Raw genomic sequence first — 12,665 nt, 5'->3', positions numbered from 1 at the left:
GGCTAAACCACCCCAGGTCCCTCAGCCGCTCCTCATCAGACTTGTGCTCCAGACCCTGCACCACTCTTCTACATGTAAAGCAAAGAACAGAGTATTGATTAAATCATAAAAATATATTTGCTCGTAAGCGGAACTGATGACTTCATGCTCCTTCAGTTGAAGGATAAATTTCATCTGGATGGTTTCGTAGAACCCCAGCCTGGTTTGGGTGGGCAGGGACCTCCCAGCCCACCCAGTGCCACCCCTGCCATGGGCAGGGACACCCTCCACTAGCCCAGGTTGCCCAAAACCCCATCCAACCTGGCCTTGACCACTGCCAGGGAGCCAGGGGCAGCCACAGCTTCTCTGGGCACCCTCTGCCAGGGCCTCAGCACCCTCCCAGGGAAGGATTGCTGCCTCCCATCCCATCTCCATCTCCCCTCCTGCAGCTTCAGGCCATTCCCCTTGGCCTGTCCCTCCCTGCCCTTGGCACCAGCCCCTCTCCAGCTTTCCTGGAGCCCCTGCAGGGACTGGAAGGGGCTCCAAGGTCTCCCCGCAGCCTTCTCTTCTCCAGGCTGAACCAGCCCAACTCTCTCAGCCTGAGGTCTCCAGAGCAGAGGAGCTCCAGCCCTCGCAGCATCTCCGTGGCCTCCTCTGGACTCACCCCAACAGGTTTCCAAGGACATCTCCCTTTGAACCTAGGCCCAGCTGCCGCTATCCTTGCACCCCCTTCCCACAGCCACCCCGAGCACAACATCTCCTCAGGCTGGGCCCAGCAAGGCCGAGCATCCCTCAGCCCAATAATCGCGGATGAGTGAAGCCCCCTGGCCTGGCGCGGGGCACGCCGGGAGTTGTAGTCCCGCCCCCGGCGCTGGGCGTGCCTTTGGCACGCCCAGCGCCGGGGGCGGGACTACAACTCCCGGCGTGCCCCGCACACTCACATCTGCGCAGGCGCAGTTCAGGACTCCAGCTCCCAGTATGCCCCGCGGATGAGCATCTGCGCATGCGCAGATGAGGACTACAGCTCCCAGCGTGCCTTGCGGCTAGGCGGAAGCGGCGCGATGGCGGCAGGTGAGGGGTCCGGGCCGGTCGTGGCTCCGGTCGCCTGCGGCCCGGCGGGCTGACGGTGCCGCTCTATGCCCGCAGGTCGGTAGCCGGTGCCGCCGCCATGGCTCTAATCGAGGGCGTTGGTGACGAGGTGACCGTGCTCTTCGCGTTACTGCTGGTCGTTCTGGTGCTGGGGCTGGCCTGGGCCTCCACCCGCGCACCTGAGCCTGCCGCGCCGCCCCGCGTCGCCGTCCCGCTGCCCGAGGAGGGCCCGAGCGCTGCCCCGACACCCGTCGAGCACAAGGCCCCGGCGGCGGCGGCCGGAGCGGCCCCCGATGGGGCGGGCGGGCTGGCGGCGGGGCTGCGGCCCCGGGCGGGCCCCGCAGCCGCGCAGGACCCCCTGGCTGAGGGGGACGGCGGCCCCGCCGAGCCCACCATGGTGCTGCGGCTGAAGTTCCTCAACGACACGGAGCGTCTGGCCCGGGTGCGCCCCGGAGACACCGTCGGGGCCCTGAAGAGGTGAGGGGCAGGGCAGGCCGGTTCTCCCGCGGCACCGCTCGGGGGTGTCCCGGCTGGGGGCGACCCTGAGCCCCGCGGCGGCTCCTTCCCTCCCTGGATCAGCTGGGAGCTGCCGCTCTCGCCCCTGCGCGGGTGGCATGTGTCCTGGCAGGCGCCTTCGGGGCAGAGCGGGTGGTTGGGGGGTGCGTTCGCAGCCTGCTCCTGGAGGGTGGATGGAAGGGACGCTGTCCTGGTGGGAGCGTGACGACTCCTTCCTTGTCCCCCGCCCCAGGGCCTATTTCCCCGGGCAGGAGCAGCAAGTGCGGCTGATCTACCAGGGCCAGCTGCTGCGCGACGACACCCAGAGCCTGGCCGCCCTGCACCTCGCCCACAACAGCGTCCTGCACTGCCACATCTCCCAGCACAGCCCGGCCCCCGCGCCCACCGGCCCCCACGCCTCCGCCGACCCCGTGCACGCCGCCCTCAACGTGGGCAGTCTCATGCTGCCGCTCTTCGTGCTGATGCTGGCCGTGCTCTGGTACTTCCAGCTGCAGTACCGCCACGTCTTCACCGCCACCGCGACCACCTTCCTGGCTGGCCTCACCCTCCTCTTCAGCTTCATGGCCTTCACCATGTACCGCAGATAGCACGGCCCCGCGCCCCCAAAGGAGCCGCCGCACCCGGAATGAGCTCGGTCCTGGCTGGAGGCCGCCCGCCGCACCTGAACCTGGGGGGCCTGGGCCGCGGGCTGTGTGGCCGAGGGCCGGGCAGGAGGCAGGCAGCCTGCCCGCACCCCGTGGCCCTGGGGCCGGGGCTGCCGCAGGACCGAGCGCCGTGCCGCCTCTGGGGAGGGGCGGGAGGGTCCCGGTGCCCCCCCCCCAGCCCTGAACGGACCGTCTGCCTGCCCCCGCCCCCCCCCCGCGTCCCTGCCCGGGACGGCGTCCGCTCCCCGGGGGCTGGGGCTGCCTCCCCGCGGGGGGACGGTCGGGGCTGCTCCCCGGGGATGCCGATCCCGGTTAATCTGTTACGATTAAAGAGGAAGGACTGTGCACGGCCGCGGGCTCCCGGTTCTGCTGCGCCGCGGGGACACCGGGCGGGGGGCGGGGCTGGGGGCGGGGCTAGGGGCGGGGGCGGGGCTTCCCCTGCGGCGCGCTGCCAGCTATAGCGGGCGGGGCGGGGCCTGCGCCTCGGGCCACGCGTTCCGCAGGGCCGCAGCGCGCCTGCGCCGGCGGAGTCGCCCCGCCCCTTCGCGAGGCGCTCGCTCATTGGAAGGCGGGTAGCGGCTATTTACATACGGCGCGGCAGGATCTCGCGCGCGCGGCTCCGCCCCCGGAAGTGTGGGCCGCGCGGGGGGCGGGGCCGCGGCCTCCCCCGGCGCTCCGGGGGCTGTCGGGAAGATGGCGGACTCGGTGTCCGGGCGGTGCTGAGCGGCCGGGCCGGCGGCGGGTCCCAGCGCGGCCGCGAGCGCCATGTAGGGCCGGGCCGGGGACCGGGCGGGGCGCGGGGGGGGGGGGGAGGTGTCCGTCTAGGCCGGAGGGGCGGGGATAGGGATGAGGGACCCCAGGTGGGCCGGGTGTCGCGGTCCCGGTGCGGCCCGGCCCGGGGGTGCCGGGGGAGGAGCGGCTCAGTGCGGCCCGGGGGCCCCGGTGCCGGAGGAGGAGCGCTCGTTGTGGCCCGGGGGTCCCGGTGCCGAGTGGGGGGGGGGGAGGGGGGGAGACGGGGGCGCCCCCGGGGTCCCGGTGCCAGGCGGGGTCCGTGCGTGCCGGCGGTCCTGGGACAAGGGGGACCTGCGAGCCGGGGCCCCGGGGAGGGGAGGCGGCCGTGTGGGGCCGGGGCGTCCCTCGCTGGCTCCAGCCATCCCCGAGGCGTGAGCTGGCCGCCCCCCTGACCCCCCCGCTCTCGTCCCCAGGGTCTCCCGGTTCTCCGAAGCCCCTCGAGCCGCCCTGCCCTCGCCATGCTGCGCCTGCTGCCATGGCTCCGTGCTCTGACCCGGGAGGGCGTGCGGCCCGGAGTCCTGCAGGGCCTGGCTGCTGGTGACCGGAGCGGGGCCGGGATGTATCCCGCCTGCTACTGCGCAGGCAAAGCTAAGCAGCGGGCTGTGCTGCTCCCCCTGGACCCCTACGGCCATGGGCTGCTGCACACCTTTCCCCCGGACGCCTACAGGACTCGAGGCCATGGCAAGAGGAAGAGCTGGAACTTCATCCACGAGAAGATGAGCTATGACACCTTCTTCACGATGAAGCGCCTGATAGAGCGCTCGCGCAGCGTGGGGGAAGTGCTGCGGTGGGTCACGCAGAACCCCAGCAAGGTGTCGGCCAGCCACTACCCCATTGCCCTGCACAAGCTGGGTCAGCTCTTGCAGCAGCAGCCGCAGGGCCAGGCCGCGGTGAACGGGGAGAGCCGCGGGCCCGGCCAGATGCTGGAGCAGCCGGAGTTTCAGACTCTTTGTCAGGCCATCATCAGCGGCTGCTCCAAGTTTGATAACTTCAGCATTGTCAACTGCCTGTATGCCGCCGCTGCGCTGGGTGAGTGTCCCGGGCTGCCGGCGTCTGCCTGCACGGGGCCACCGGCAGAGGACGGGGGAGGCGGGCAGGGCAGCGGGACGCGGGCGGTGCTTGGGCGTCATGAGGTGAAAGGAGAGCTTGCCGGTCCGGCTGCCGCAGAAGGAGGAAGGACGTACCGGAACAGGAGCCGGTGTCTGGTTTACGTGTGGATTTCCATGTGATGGTGGCTGTGCGGCAGGCGGGGGTGTGCCCCTCGAAGGAGGAGGCTCTGCTTGGGATACGCACCAGGGAGGGAGTCGGGCGGACTGACTGCGCCGGGGGGCTCGGCTGGCTGGAGCACTCGGCATGTCGGCCCAAAGTGGTGGCCAGCCTGCCCGGCGGGGTCGGGGTGAACCGCTCCTTGGGTTTTGTTCCAGTCCTGAAAAGCAGCAAACGTCTGAGCGTCGACGTGTGAGACGCGAGGTGTTGGCTAAACCCTTTGCAAGCCACGAGCCCCGTGTCATCGGGCGTTTAATATTCAGGAGAAAGGCTTCGGGCTGGTTCCTGCGCAGCAGCAGCCGCCTTGAGCAGGCCGTGTCCCGGGGGGGCTCCCCCTTCACTGGGCTGGGGTCCCCCAAGGGCCGTGCGGGTTCTCCACCTGTGAGGAAGGGGATCGTGTCTGGCAGTCGCCCGCAGCGGCAGGTGTCTGCCCTCCCCACGCCAGCGGTTCCTGCCAGCCCGGCGTCCCACCCGCTCGTCTCCTGCCATTCTGTTTGCTTTTTTTCTTTCCCACCGCAGCTGCGTGCTGGGCTGAGCTCTCAGCTGAGCTGCGTATGGAGCCGCCCGGTCCCGGTCATGGTTGATGCAGTAACTCTAGATCCCGCTGAAGGGGGGGAAGAGGACGTTTCTGCTCGTCCCCCCTCCGTCTCGCGGCGCCTTGTGTTTGTTGACACTGAACTCTGGGCTGCCAGGCGCCGCTCCCCCCGGCAGGGCTCCCCCCGGCCTGCTCTGGTTTTGACCCACACTTTGTTCTCCGTCAGTCACCCTTCCCTGCTCACCACGCTTACCCGCTCATTAATAAAAATGCTAACCCGCCTTTCGGAGGCCTTTCTAAGGAACAAAGCAACTGCTCAGACCAATTCTTCACTTTCCACCTTCTGACTGATTTTGGATTAATGATAAAATGCAGCAACTTACCCCATGCTGCCTTAGTTGCTTTAAAGCCCTTTTGAAAATTGAAATCTTGTCAGCCGGCTTAGGAGACCAGTGGGCTACCAGGGCCTCATACAGTGCATAATGCTTCATGCATCTCCTGAAAATATCTCTCCTGACACACGAGGGATGGCCTTTGCCTTTTTCCATAACCGCACTGTGTGCCTGGCCTCTTGTCTTTCCATGGCTGAATAATACGTCCAGAGTTGGAGGAAAGTATTTTCCCCAGGAGCCGAGTTTGAAAGACTCAACTAGAAAATGGGAGACAGTTAGACGCGTGAAAGGATTAATTCCTGTCATGCACGGACAGTTTTTGTTTTGGTAATGTGCTGATGTCTTACTTGTTTTGCAACCAGAACTTTTTTTTTAAAGTACTTTTTGAGGTGTATTATTTATCTTTAAGAAGTTTGAGTCTTAAGAAATAAACCTGGCTTTCACGGGTGAGGTAAAGGACTTCCATTTTGGTGGAGTGGGTGGGAACGATCCAATGGCTCCAAGTGACTTTTCCCCATGGTGCAGATGCACTGATGTTCTGGTCAGGCTTTGTCAAACTCATCCTCTTTCCCTTTCTCATCGCCAGCACGGCGAATCTGTCCTTCTCCGGCTGCAGCCTCCTGCCTGAGCTTAGGAGGACAGTCGTGCCTAGCGAAGATGAGAGGTGGGGTCCGGGTGTCCCTAATGCCTTCCCTGTCGCAGGCCTGCCTGGGGAATCGCCGCTGGTGCGGGTGCTGGAGGAGGAATCCCGCAGCCGCCTGGGCCGCTTCAACCAGAAGGACGTCTCCATGGTCTTCAGCAGTGTGATGCGGCTCCACCCGTCCAGCCCTCACCCCCTGGTCGAGTCTTGCCTCAGCAGTTTGGAGCGGCACCTGGAGAAGGAGCGCCATCCCCAGACCCTCTTTCTGCTCCTCTCCTACTACCGGCTGCGGGCGCAGGCGCTGCAGGGACACCCGGCCTCTGACCAGCAGCTGATCAACAACCGCAAGATCCTGCGCCTCGTCAGGCACACGCTGGGGCAAGTGAGTGCCATGCGGGAGCACGAGCTGGCCCTCTTGGACGAGATGCTGGCTCTGTGCGCCCAGGAGGCGAACAACAAGGCCCTGGAGGCCATCTTCAGCTCTCAGCTCTTCTACGAGAACCGCCAAGAGCGATTCATCCGCAGTATGGCAGGTGAGGGCAGGGTCTGCCCAGGCAGGGTCCCAGCCTTGCCCGCTGTGCGAGCCTCTTCCCCGGCGCGGGCTGCGCCGGGCTCTGTCTGTGCCCGCGGCAGCCGTGGAGCCTCCCGTCGTGGCCCCAGAGGACATCTGGGTTTGTGACGGCGGTAGGGCCTGCGGCGGCGAGGCTGGAGCAGGAGAGGCTCTGCGTTATGGCAGACTGACTTCCCAGCCTGGCCCTGCCAGGGCCGTCGGCCTACCTTACCCTGAGAGCGGGAGCAGGTTGGTTTCGGTGGGGTTTCTGCAGGAGGGCCCCCGTCCCGTGCGTGTTCCGGCTGCGCTCCGGCCGTGCCGTCTGGGTGCACGTGATGGGAATCTGCCCGAGCCTCTCACAAGCCCCATCGTTTCATGGTTTTTGGAAGCCGCCTGGGTTTCGGAGGGATGGCTCTGCTGCCTGCCTGCCTGCACTGCCTTTCCTGCCCGGGCGGTAGCAGCCTCTGGAGAGCTGCAGTTCGGACAGAGCCAGTTCTGTCTGACGGGTACCCCGCTGTGGTTTGCTCTGTGCAGAGTGGCTCCCCAGGAAGGCAGAGAACCTCACCCCCTACACCATGGCCCTCATTGCCAAGTACGTGGCCCGGCACCGGCTGCGTGAGCCACGGCTGCTTGATACCATCGCAAACTTTCTCCTGAAGCGTGGGGAGCAGCTCGACAGCAAGGTGAGTGTTGTCCCCAGTCTGCGGGGGATGCCTGGGGCTGGCTTGGGCTGCCCCGGCGCCGGGGGAAGCCACGTCCCTCCTCTGCCATGGGGCTGGGGCATCTCACCGGGGGCCCACCGGGACCTGACCTGTCATCCGTCCCACTGCCCGGCCCGACTCCCTCTCCTCCTGCCTGCAGGTGATCCAGAAGCTGGTGTTTCCCTTCAGCCGCATGAATTACCGCCCATCTAACCACAGCGAGCTCTTCCCCAAGCTGGAGGCCATCCTGGAGCAGAAAGCCGGCAGCTCGCCCCTGGCAACCGTCAACATCCTCATGTCCATGTTTCAGCTTAGCCACTTCCCCCAGACTGTCCTGCATCAAGTCTTCTCCCCAGCCTTCATCACCAACGTAATGAGTATGTCGGGTAAACCTGGCCGTTAGAGCTCGGGGCTGGGCTGGGGGTGGATTTTGAGAGCGTTGGGCGGAACAGGCTTCCCCTGGGAGCGCAGGACCACCTTGCTGGCAGCCGGCATCCCCCCCAAGAGCGTGGCTGGGCGAGGAGGGGCTCCCAGCTGGTGCCTAGCCAGCCGTCCTCTCCCCGCAGGCAGCCCCTACGCGCTGATCGTGCGCCGCTACCTCTCGCTGCTGGACGCGGCGGTGGAGCTGGAGTTCCGTGACTACAGTGGCCCGCGCCTTGACCCGCGCTACCGCGTCCTCATGTTCGAGCACGCCCTGACGGCCGACGAGGCCAACAGAAAGTACAGGTCAGCAGCAGCCGTGGCGGCGCGCTGGGGGGGCCTGGGCTGCCCGGGGGGAGCTGGCCGCCCTGCTGCCTGTCCCTTGAGGTGGGCAGTGTGGTGTTGCTTGGGACACGGGGTCTGTGACCATGCTCTGGCAGGATCCCAGCCCAGTGGTGCTGGGGTAAAGGCCCGTACCTGAGCTCCGAAGGCCGTAGAGGAGCAGCACAGAATTGTAGAATCATTTGGGTTGGAAAAGCCCTTTAAGACCACGGAGTCCAACCGTTACCCCAGCACTGCCCAGCCCACCGCTAACCCATGTCCCCAAGGCTTTGAAATCCCTCCAGGGACAGGGACTCCAGCACCTCCCTGGGCAGCCTGTTCCCGTGTCTGACAGCCCTTTGGGTGACAAAGAACGTGCTGTTGGTGTAGTGATACCAGGAGGAGCTTTTCTGCTGAAGGAGCTGAACCGCTCCTTGCCCCAGAGCAGCAGAGCCCAAAGCTAAAGGCTCCCCTTATTCCTGCTCCCAGGGCCCTTCCTGTCTCCACACAGATGTGCTCAGAGGGAGGACGTGGGTCGGCAGTGCTCGAGGGGCGGGCTGGGGGCCCTCCCGACTGCATCCTCTGACTCCCCTTTTTCCCCTCAGTTACAAGGGGCTGGTGGCCGAGGCCCTGCGGCAGCTGGTGGGAGAAGAGTGCTATCGGCAGGACGAGGTGCTGCCCCCGGGATACTGCACAGGTAGCCTGGCCAGGGGCAGGGCCCTGGCCCCAGGGAGGGGGATTGGGGGGAATCGGGGGGACGCAGGAGCCCTGCGGCTGCCTGGGTGCTCAGGAGAGGCCCGAGGGTGGGAGGTTATTCAGAGCAGAACTAGATTTGGCTGCTTTGTCACCACTTTCCCTGTGACGCTGCCTTCCCCCAGCGCTTTGGGACGAAGCTCCCCGAGCCGCCCCCACTGCAGGAGGGCTCAGCTGGGCGGGCGGGGGGGGGTTTCCCCTGTGCTCCGGTCTGCCAGGCTGGCTGGCGCAGCCTCCCCCCCGGGGCACATGGGGCCCCGAGCCCGTGTCCCGTCAGTAGGGTGGTCTCGAGGCCCAGTGCTGATCTGTGTTCTCTCTGCAGACTTCCTGCTGTGGATTAACCGTGCGGGCACTGTGCTGCCTCTCTCCCGTGTCCCTGCGGCTTCCAAGGCTCCCTCTGCCCACACTACAACATCCCCCGCCGCCATTTCCTTGCGCTCGAGCGTCCTGGCCCTCACCTCGGACTTGCAGGACTTTGCCCCGTTTGCTCCAGAGACGCCAAGCAGCCCCCCGGGCTCCCGGGAGAACACCCTGGCCGGGCGGTTCCTGCCCACACTCTGCCCTGCCCCGGGGGGCCCCTGCTACCAGCCCCCCTCGGACTATTACTGCGGCCTGAGCAAAGAGTCTTCCCTGGAGAGCCAGGGCAGCTCCACGTTAAGCAGCCCTTCCGAGTGCCTCTCCGCGCAGCCGGCTGGCACCCCTGACTGCTCGCCCAGGGGCACCTCCGCAGCCACCCTCTTCCAGTTCCCCATCGGCAAGATTCTGGAGGAGGAGGAGGAGAATACCACCGGCCGCCCTGCGCACGATCGAAACTGCTTCCAGGGGGAGCAGGCCCAGGAGGAACCGGAGGAAAGGAGCCCACCCCCCAGCGAGGACGCCTGCCCTCCACCTTCTCCGTGCCGGCCCAGCCCCAAGCGAGGACCGGGCGACGGGCCGCAGGGAGCTGAAGAGATTCAGAGGTACCGAGCAGAGCTGGCCCGCGTCCCTGCTCCCTTCCGGCCGGACAGCCGCCCCGGGCCCGCACCGGCTTCAGCTCCTGCCCTCCCTGGCCCCTCCTGCCCTCTGCTGTCAGGTGCCCGGCGGCAGTGCAGGCCGTGCTGTTCCTGTCCCCGCAGGCCATGGGTGGGCACCCCAGGGTGCTGGGACGGGTTCCCCTGCCGCCAGCTGGGGGTGGGGGTGCCGCCCCTCATGTGCCGCTGTCCTGGGACCAGACGCGGGCGATGCTGCCCCCGGCACCGGGTAACGCCGCCGTCCCCCGGCTCTGTCCTCTGCAGGGTGGTGCTGTCGGTCAACGACAAGTGGCATTACTGCCAGAACTCCGACATACTGGTGGGCTCGCGAGCCATGAGGGACCGGCACTTGCGACTGCTGGGCTACTGTCTGGTTCAGGTAAGCGGGGGGCTGCCCCCTCCTGCCCTTCCCTTCCTCCCCCCGGGCAGAAACGAGATGGGTGACAGGCTGCAGGCCAGAGTGCTGGCATCCCACTGTAAACACGCCTGACAGAGCCGACCTCACGCTCCTGCTTGTGAGAGGAAGCAGTGACTCATCCTCACGGCTCCTTTTTGCCCTCCCCCACCCCACTCCAAGAGTTTTTCCAGGCAGCTGGCAGGCCATACCAGCCCCGGTGCCTCGGTGGAGAGCACCTACGAGTGGAGAGTCCCTCCTGTCCCCTGGTCCTGCGGGAATCCCGTCCTACAGGTCTGCCGCACGGAGCCCAGACCCATGCCGGGCAGGGAGAGGAGAAGGGGAAGGTGGCTTGGCTGAGCCCAGCAGACGCGGTGGCGGCAGCAGTGGCGGCTGCGGGGCCTCAGGGTGGAAATCAAGTGGGGACATAGCTCAGCCTGAAACCCTTTGCAGTAATCCTGTCGGTTCTGCAGAGTGTGGCTCTTGCTGCTGTGGGTGGAGGCGAGGCGAACTTCCCTCCGCACCCGTTTCGGGGCCCTGGCCTCTTTGGTTGCAGCCTCTGGCTGCTCTGTGGCAAGAGCTGCGAACGGAGGAGCCCTCGAGGCTTCACCACCGCCTTCGCAATTGTCTTCAGATTTCTTTGGAAACTTCAGGTGTTGTTTTAAGGTGTGCGCCTTCCGCAGGACTACTTGTGGGGTGATTTTTAGCTTGAGGACACATGTTTCAGAGGAAAAAACTCAGAAACCCAGGCCTCGTTCCTGTTCACTTCTCCAGAGGTCACCTGAAGTACAGTCGCAGATCTACCAAGCAGTCCCATAACCATTTCTTAAAGCTTCTTACCTCCCCTGCTGCTGACGGCGCAGTGTGCCAACACGAAGCTCCTCCTAATTTCATAATTTGCAGCGTCCATAGTTCAGAAGCCAATTGTTTATGCATAGCTTTGCCAGCCCTGTGACTGGGGTGGTGGCATTTCCTTGGAGATCCCGGGCTGCAGAGCAGTGGAGCGGGAGCAGCCCTCCTGTGCAGCGCACCCTGGGTCTCCCTTGTGCTGGAGCTCAGGACAGGCTGCCCGGGGCCAGCTGTGTCCCCACCGTCTCCGGTAGCGGTTATGGTGCAGGTCTGCGCCCCTGCTGCGGGTCAGGGCTGCTGCCCAGCAGCCCAGCGGGGTCTCTGAGGAGCAAGGCAGAACAGGCAGGGGTGCGGGCAAGCAAGAGCGTGCTCCTGCTCCCAGCGTGCGCAGGGTCGGGTGCTCTGTCCGGCAGCGCGCGGTTAGGCGTGACCGAGGCTGCGGGAGCTCTTCCCCTCCACTCAGCGTGCCCGATCGCCATGCAGCTCCCGGTCTGGTTAGCTCCCTTTGGGTGCCTGAGAACAGGCACTCTGGTCCCGTCCCCTCTGTTCCCTCTCCAGCACCAAACAGCGCCAGATTGTTAGAAAGTAAGTCGGAAGCGGATCAGCCGTGTTTAACTGCCCCAATGGACCTCATCTCCGAGAGTGTTTCATTCCTCTTTGAGCCTGTCCTTTCTTCCACGCCCACAGTGTCGGGAGCCAGCGAGCCCTGGGCAGCGCTACCTGCCACGAGCTCTCTGCGTTCTAACCCTGCTGCTGGGCAGCCGACGTGGTGCTGCCGCGTCTGGTTCCGTGAGGGAGGGAAGAGCAGCGCTGCGATTGCCGCCTTCTATGCTTGTGGTTCCAGGGGTTGCTTCCCTTCGGCCACCCCTTTTGGATGAAGAGCCCCAGGCAGTTCAGCTGCTTCTGGAGTTGAAGCTGCTTCACAGCTCGGTGGTTGTTCTTGCTCTTCTTTGAGGTTGATTTACCCTTCTGACACCTTTACAGAACGGCAGAGCGGTGGAGGTTGGCAGGGGCCTCTGGAGATCATCCGGTACAGCCCCAGCTCAGCTAGAGCAGGTTGCTCAGTACCACGTCCAGTTGAGTTTCGAATGCATCGGAGAGAGGTTGCTTTCTGAGTTCCAGTGGGGTTTCCTGTCTTTTAGGTTTGTGCCCTTTGCCTTGTGCTCTGTCCCCAGGTACTGCTCTGTCATCTTCACGACCTCCCGCCGGGTATTTGTATGTAGATGAGATGCCCGGATCCTTTTCTGCTCCAGCTCTGCCAACCCTCTCTCACGTGTTGTCCCTGTGGCCCCGCGCTGGACCGGCTCCAGCATGTCCGTGCCCTGTAGTGGGGAGCGCAGCTCTGGGCACCCCAGATGTGTCTCACCGCACATCAGCTCCCCCGACCTGCGTGCGGTGCTCCTCCAAATGCAGCCCGGGATGCAGCTGGCCGCCTTTGCTGCAAGGGAGCACTGCTGGCTGGTGCTCAGCTTGTCCCTCAGGACCCTTAGTCCCTTTTCTGCAAAGCCCCTCTCCGGCCAGCGGGCCTGTCCTGTCCTGGTGCGGGGGGCTGTTCCTCCTGAGGCTCGGGACTCAGCGCTCCCCTGCCCGGGGCTGTTTCTCCAGCCTGTTTCGGTCCTTCTGAACGGCAGCGCAGCCATCCGGCGTGTCAGCCGCTCCTCCCCACGTCGTACTTCTGCAGCCTTGCCGGGGCTGTGCTCGGTCCCTTTGCCCAGGTCGCTAACGAGGACACTAAATGGTCTTGGCTGCAGCGCTGACTCCTGGGGTGTGCCAGCTGGACATCGTGGCTCTGCTCGCAGCTCTGCGCCTGGCAC

General features: G+C 65.5%; 2 protein-coding genes across 2 annotated transcripts in view; both read left to right on the top strand.

Annotated features, from left to right (window-relative positions):
* Positions 1-1,007: 1,007 nt before the first annotated feature.
* On the top strand, positions 1,008-2,577 carry TMUB1 (transmembrane and ubiquitin like domain containing 1). Its single transcript, XM_075747026.1, has 2 exons — positions 1,008-1,545; positions 1,817-2,577. The coding sequence occupies exons 1-2, from the start codon at positions 1,148-1,150 to the stop codon at positions 2,169-2,171; spliced, it is 753 nt and encodes a 250-aa protein (XP_075603141.1). The 5' UTR covers positions 1,008-1,147; the 3' UTR covers positions 2,172-2,577.
* A 137-nt stretch (positions 2,578-2,714) lies between these two features.
* The window catches only part of FASTK (Fas activated serine/threonine kinase), a 13,451-nt gene continuing 3,500 nt past the window's right edge, over positions 2,715-12,665 (top strand). Inside the window, exons 1-9 of the mRNA XM_075747015.1 lie at positions 2,715-2,995; positions 3,434-4,049; positions 5,916-6,386; positions 6,938-7,086; positions 7,265-7,481; positions 7,671-7,830; positions 8,451-8,542; positions 8,921-9,557; positions 9,873-9,987. Coding sequence (XP_075603130.1) covers positions 3,479-4,049; positions 5,916-6,386; positions 6,938-7,086; positions 7,265-7,481; positions 7,671-7,830; positions 8,451-8,542; positions 8,921-9,557; positions 9,873-9,987 — 2,412 coding nt within the window. The 5' untranslated portion in view covers positions 2,715-2,995; positions 3,434-3,478. The remainder of the gene's footprint in view (positions 2,996-3,433; positions 4,050-5,915; positions 6,387-6,937; positions 7,087-7,264; positions 7,482-7,670; positions 7,831-8,450; positions 8,543-8,920; positions 9,558-9,872; positions 9,988-12,665) is intronic.

This window comes from Balearica regulorum, chromosome 2 (genome assembly GCF_011004875.1).
Source record: "Balearica regulorum gibbericeps isolate bBalReg1 chromosome 2, bBalReg1.pri, whole genome shotgun sequence".
Lineage (NCBI taxonomy): Eukaryota > Metazoa > Chordata > Aves > Gruiformes > Gruidae > Balearica > Balearica regulorum.
The sequence above is the reverse complement of the archived record's forward strand: the minus strand, read 5'-3'. Positions and strand labels throughout refer to the sequence as shown.

Coding starts and splice junctions, on each gene's coding strand:
- TMUB1 (XM_075747026.1), top strand. CDS start 1,148: ATGGCTCTAATCGAGGGCGTTGGTGACGAGGTGACCGTGCTCTTCGCG. Junction 1,546..1,816: donor ACCGTCGGGGCCCTGAAGAG/GTGAGGGGCAGG, acceptor CCCCCGCCCCAG/GGCCTATTTCCCCGGGCAGG.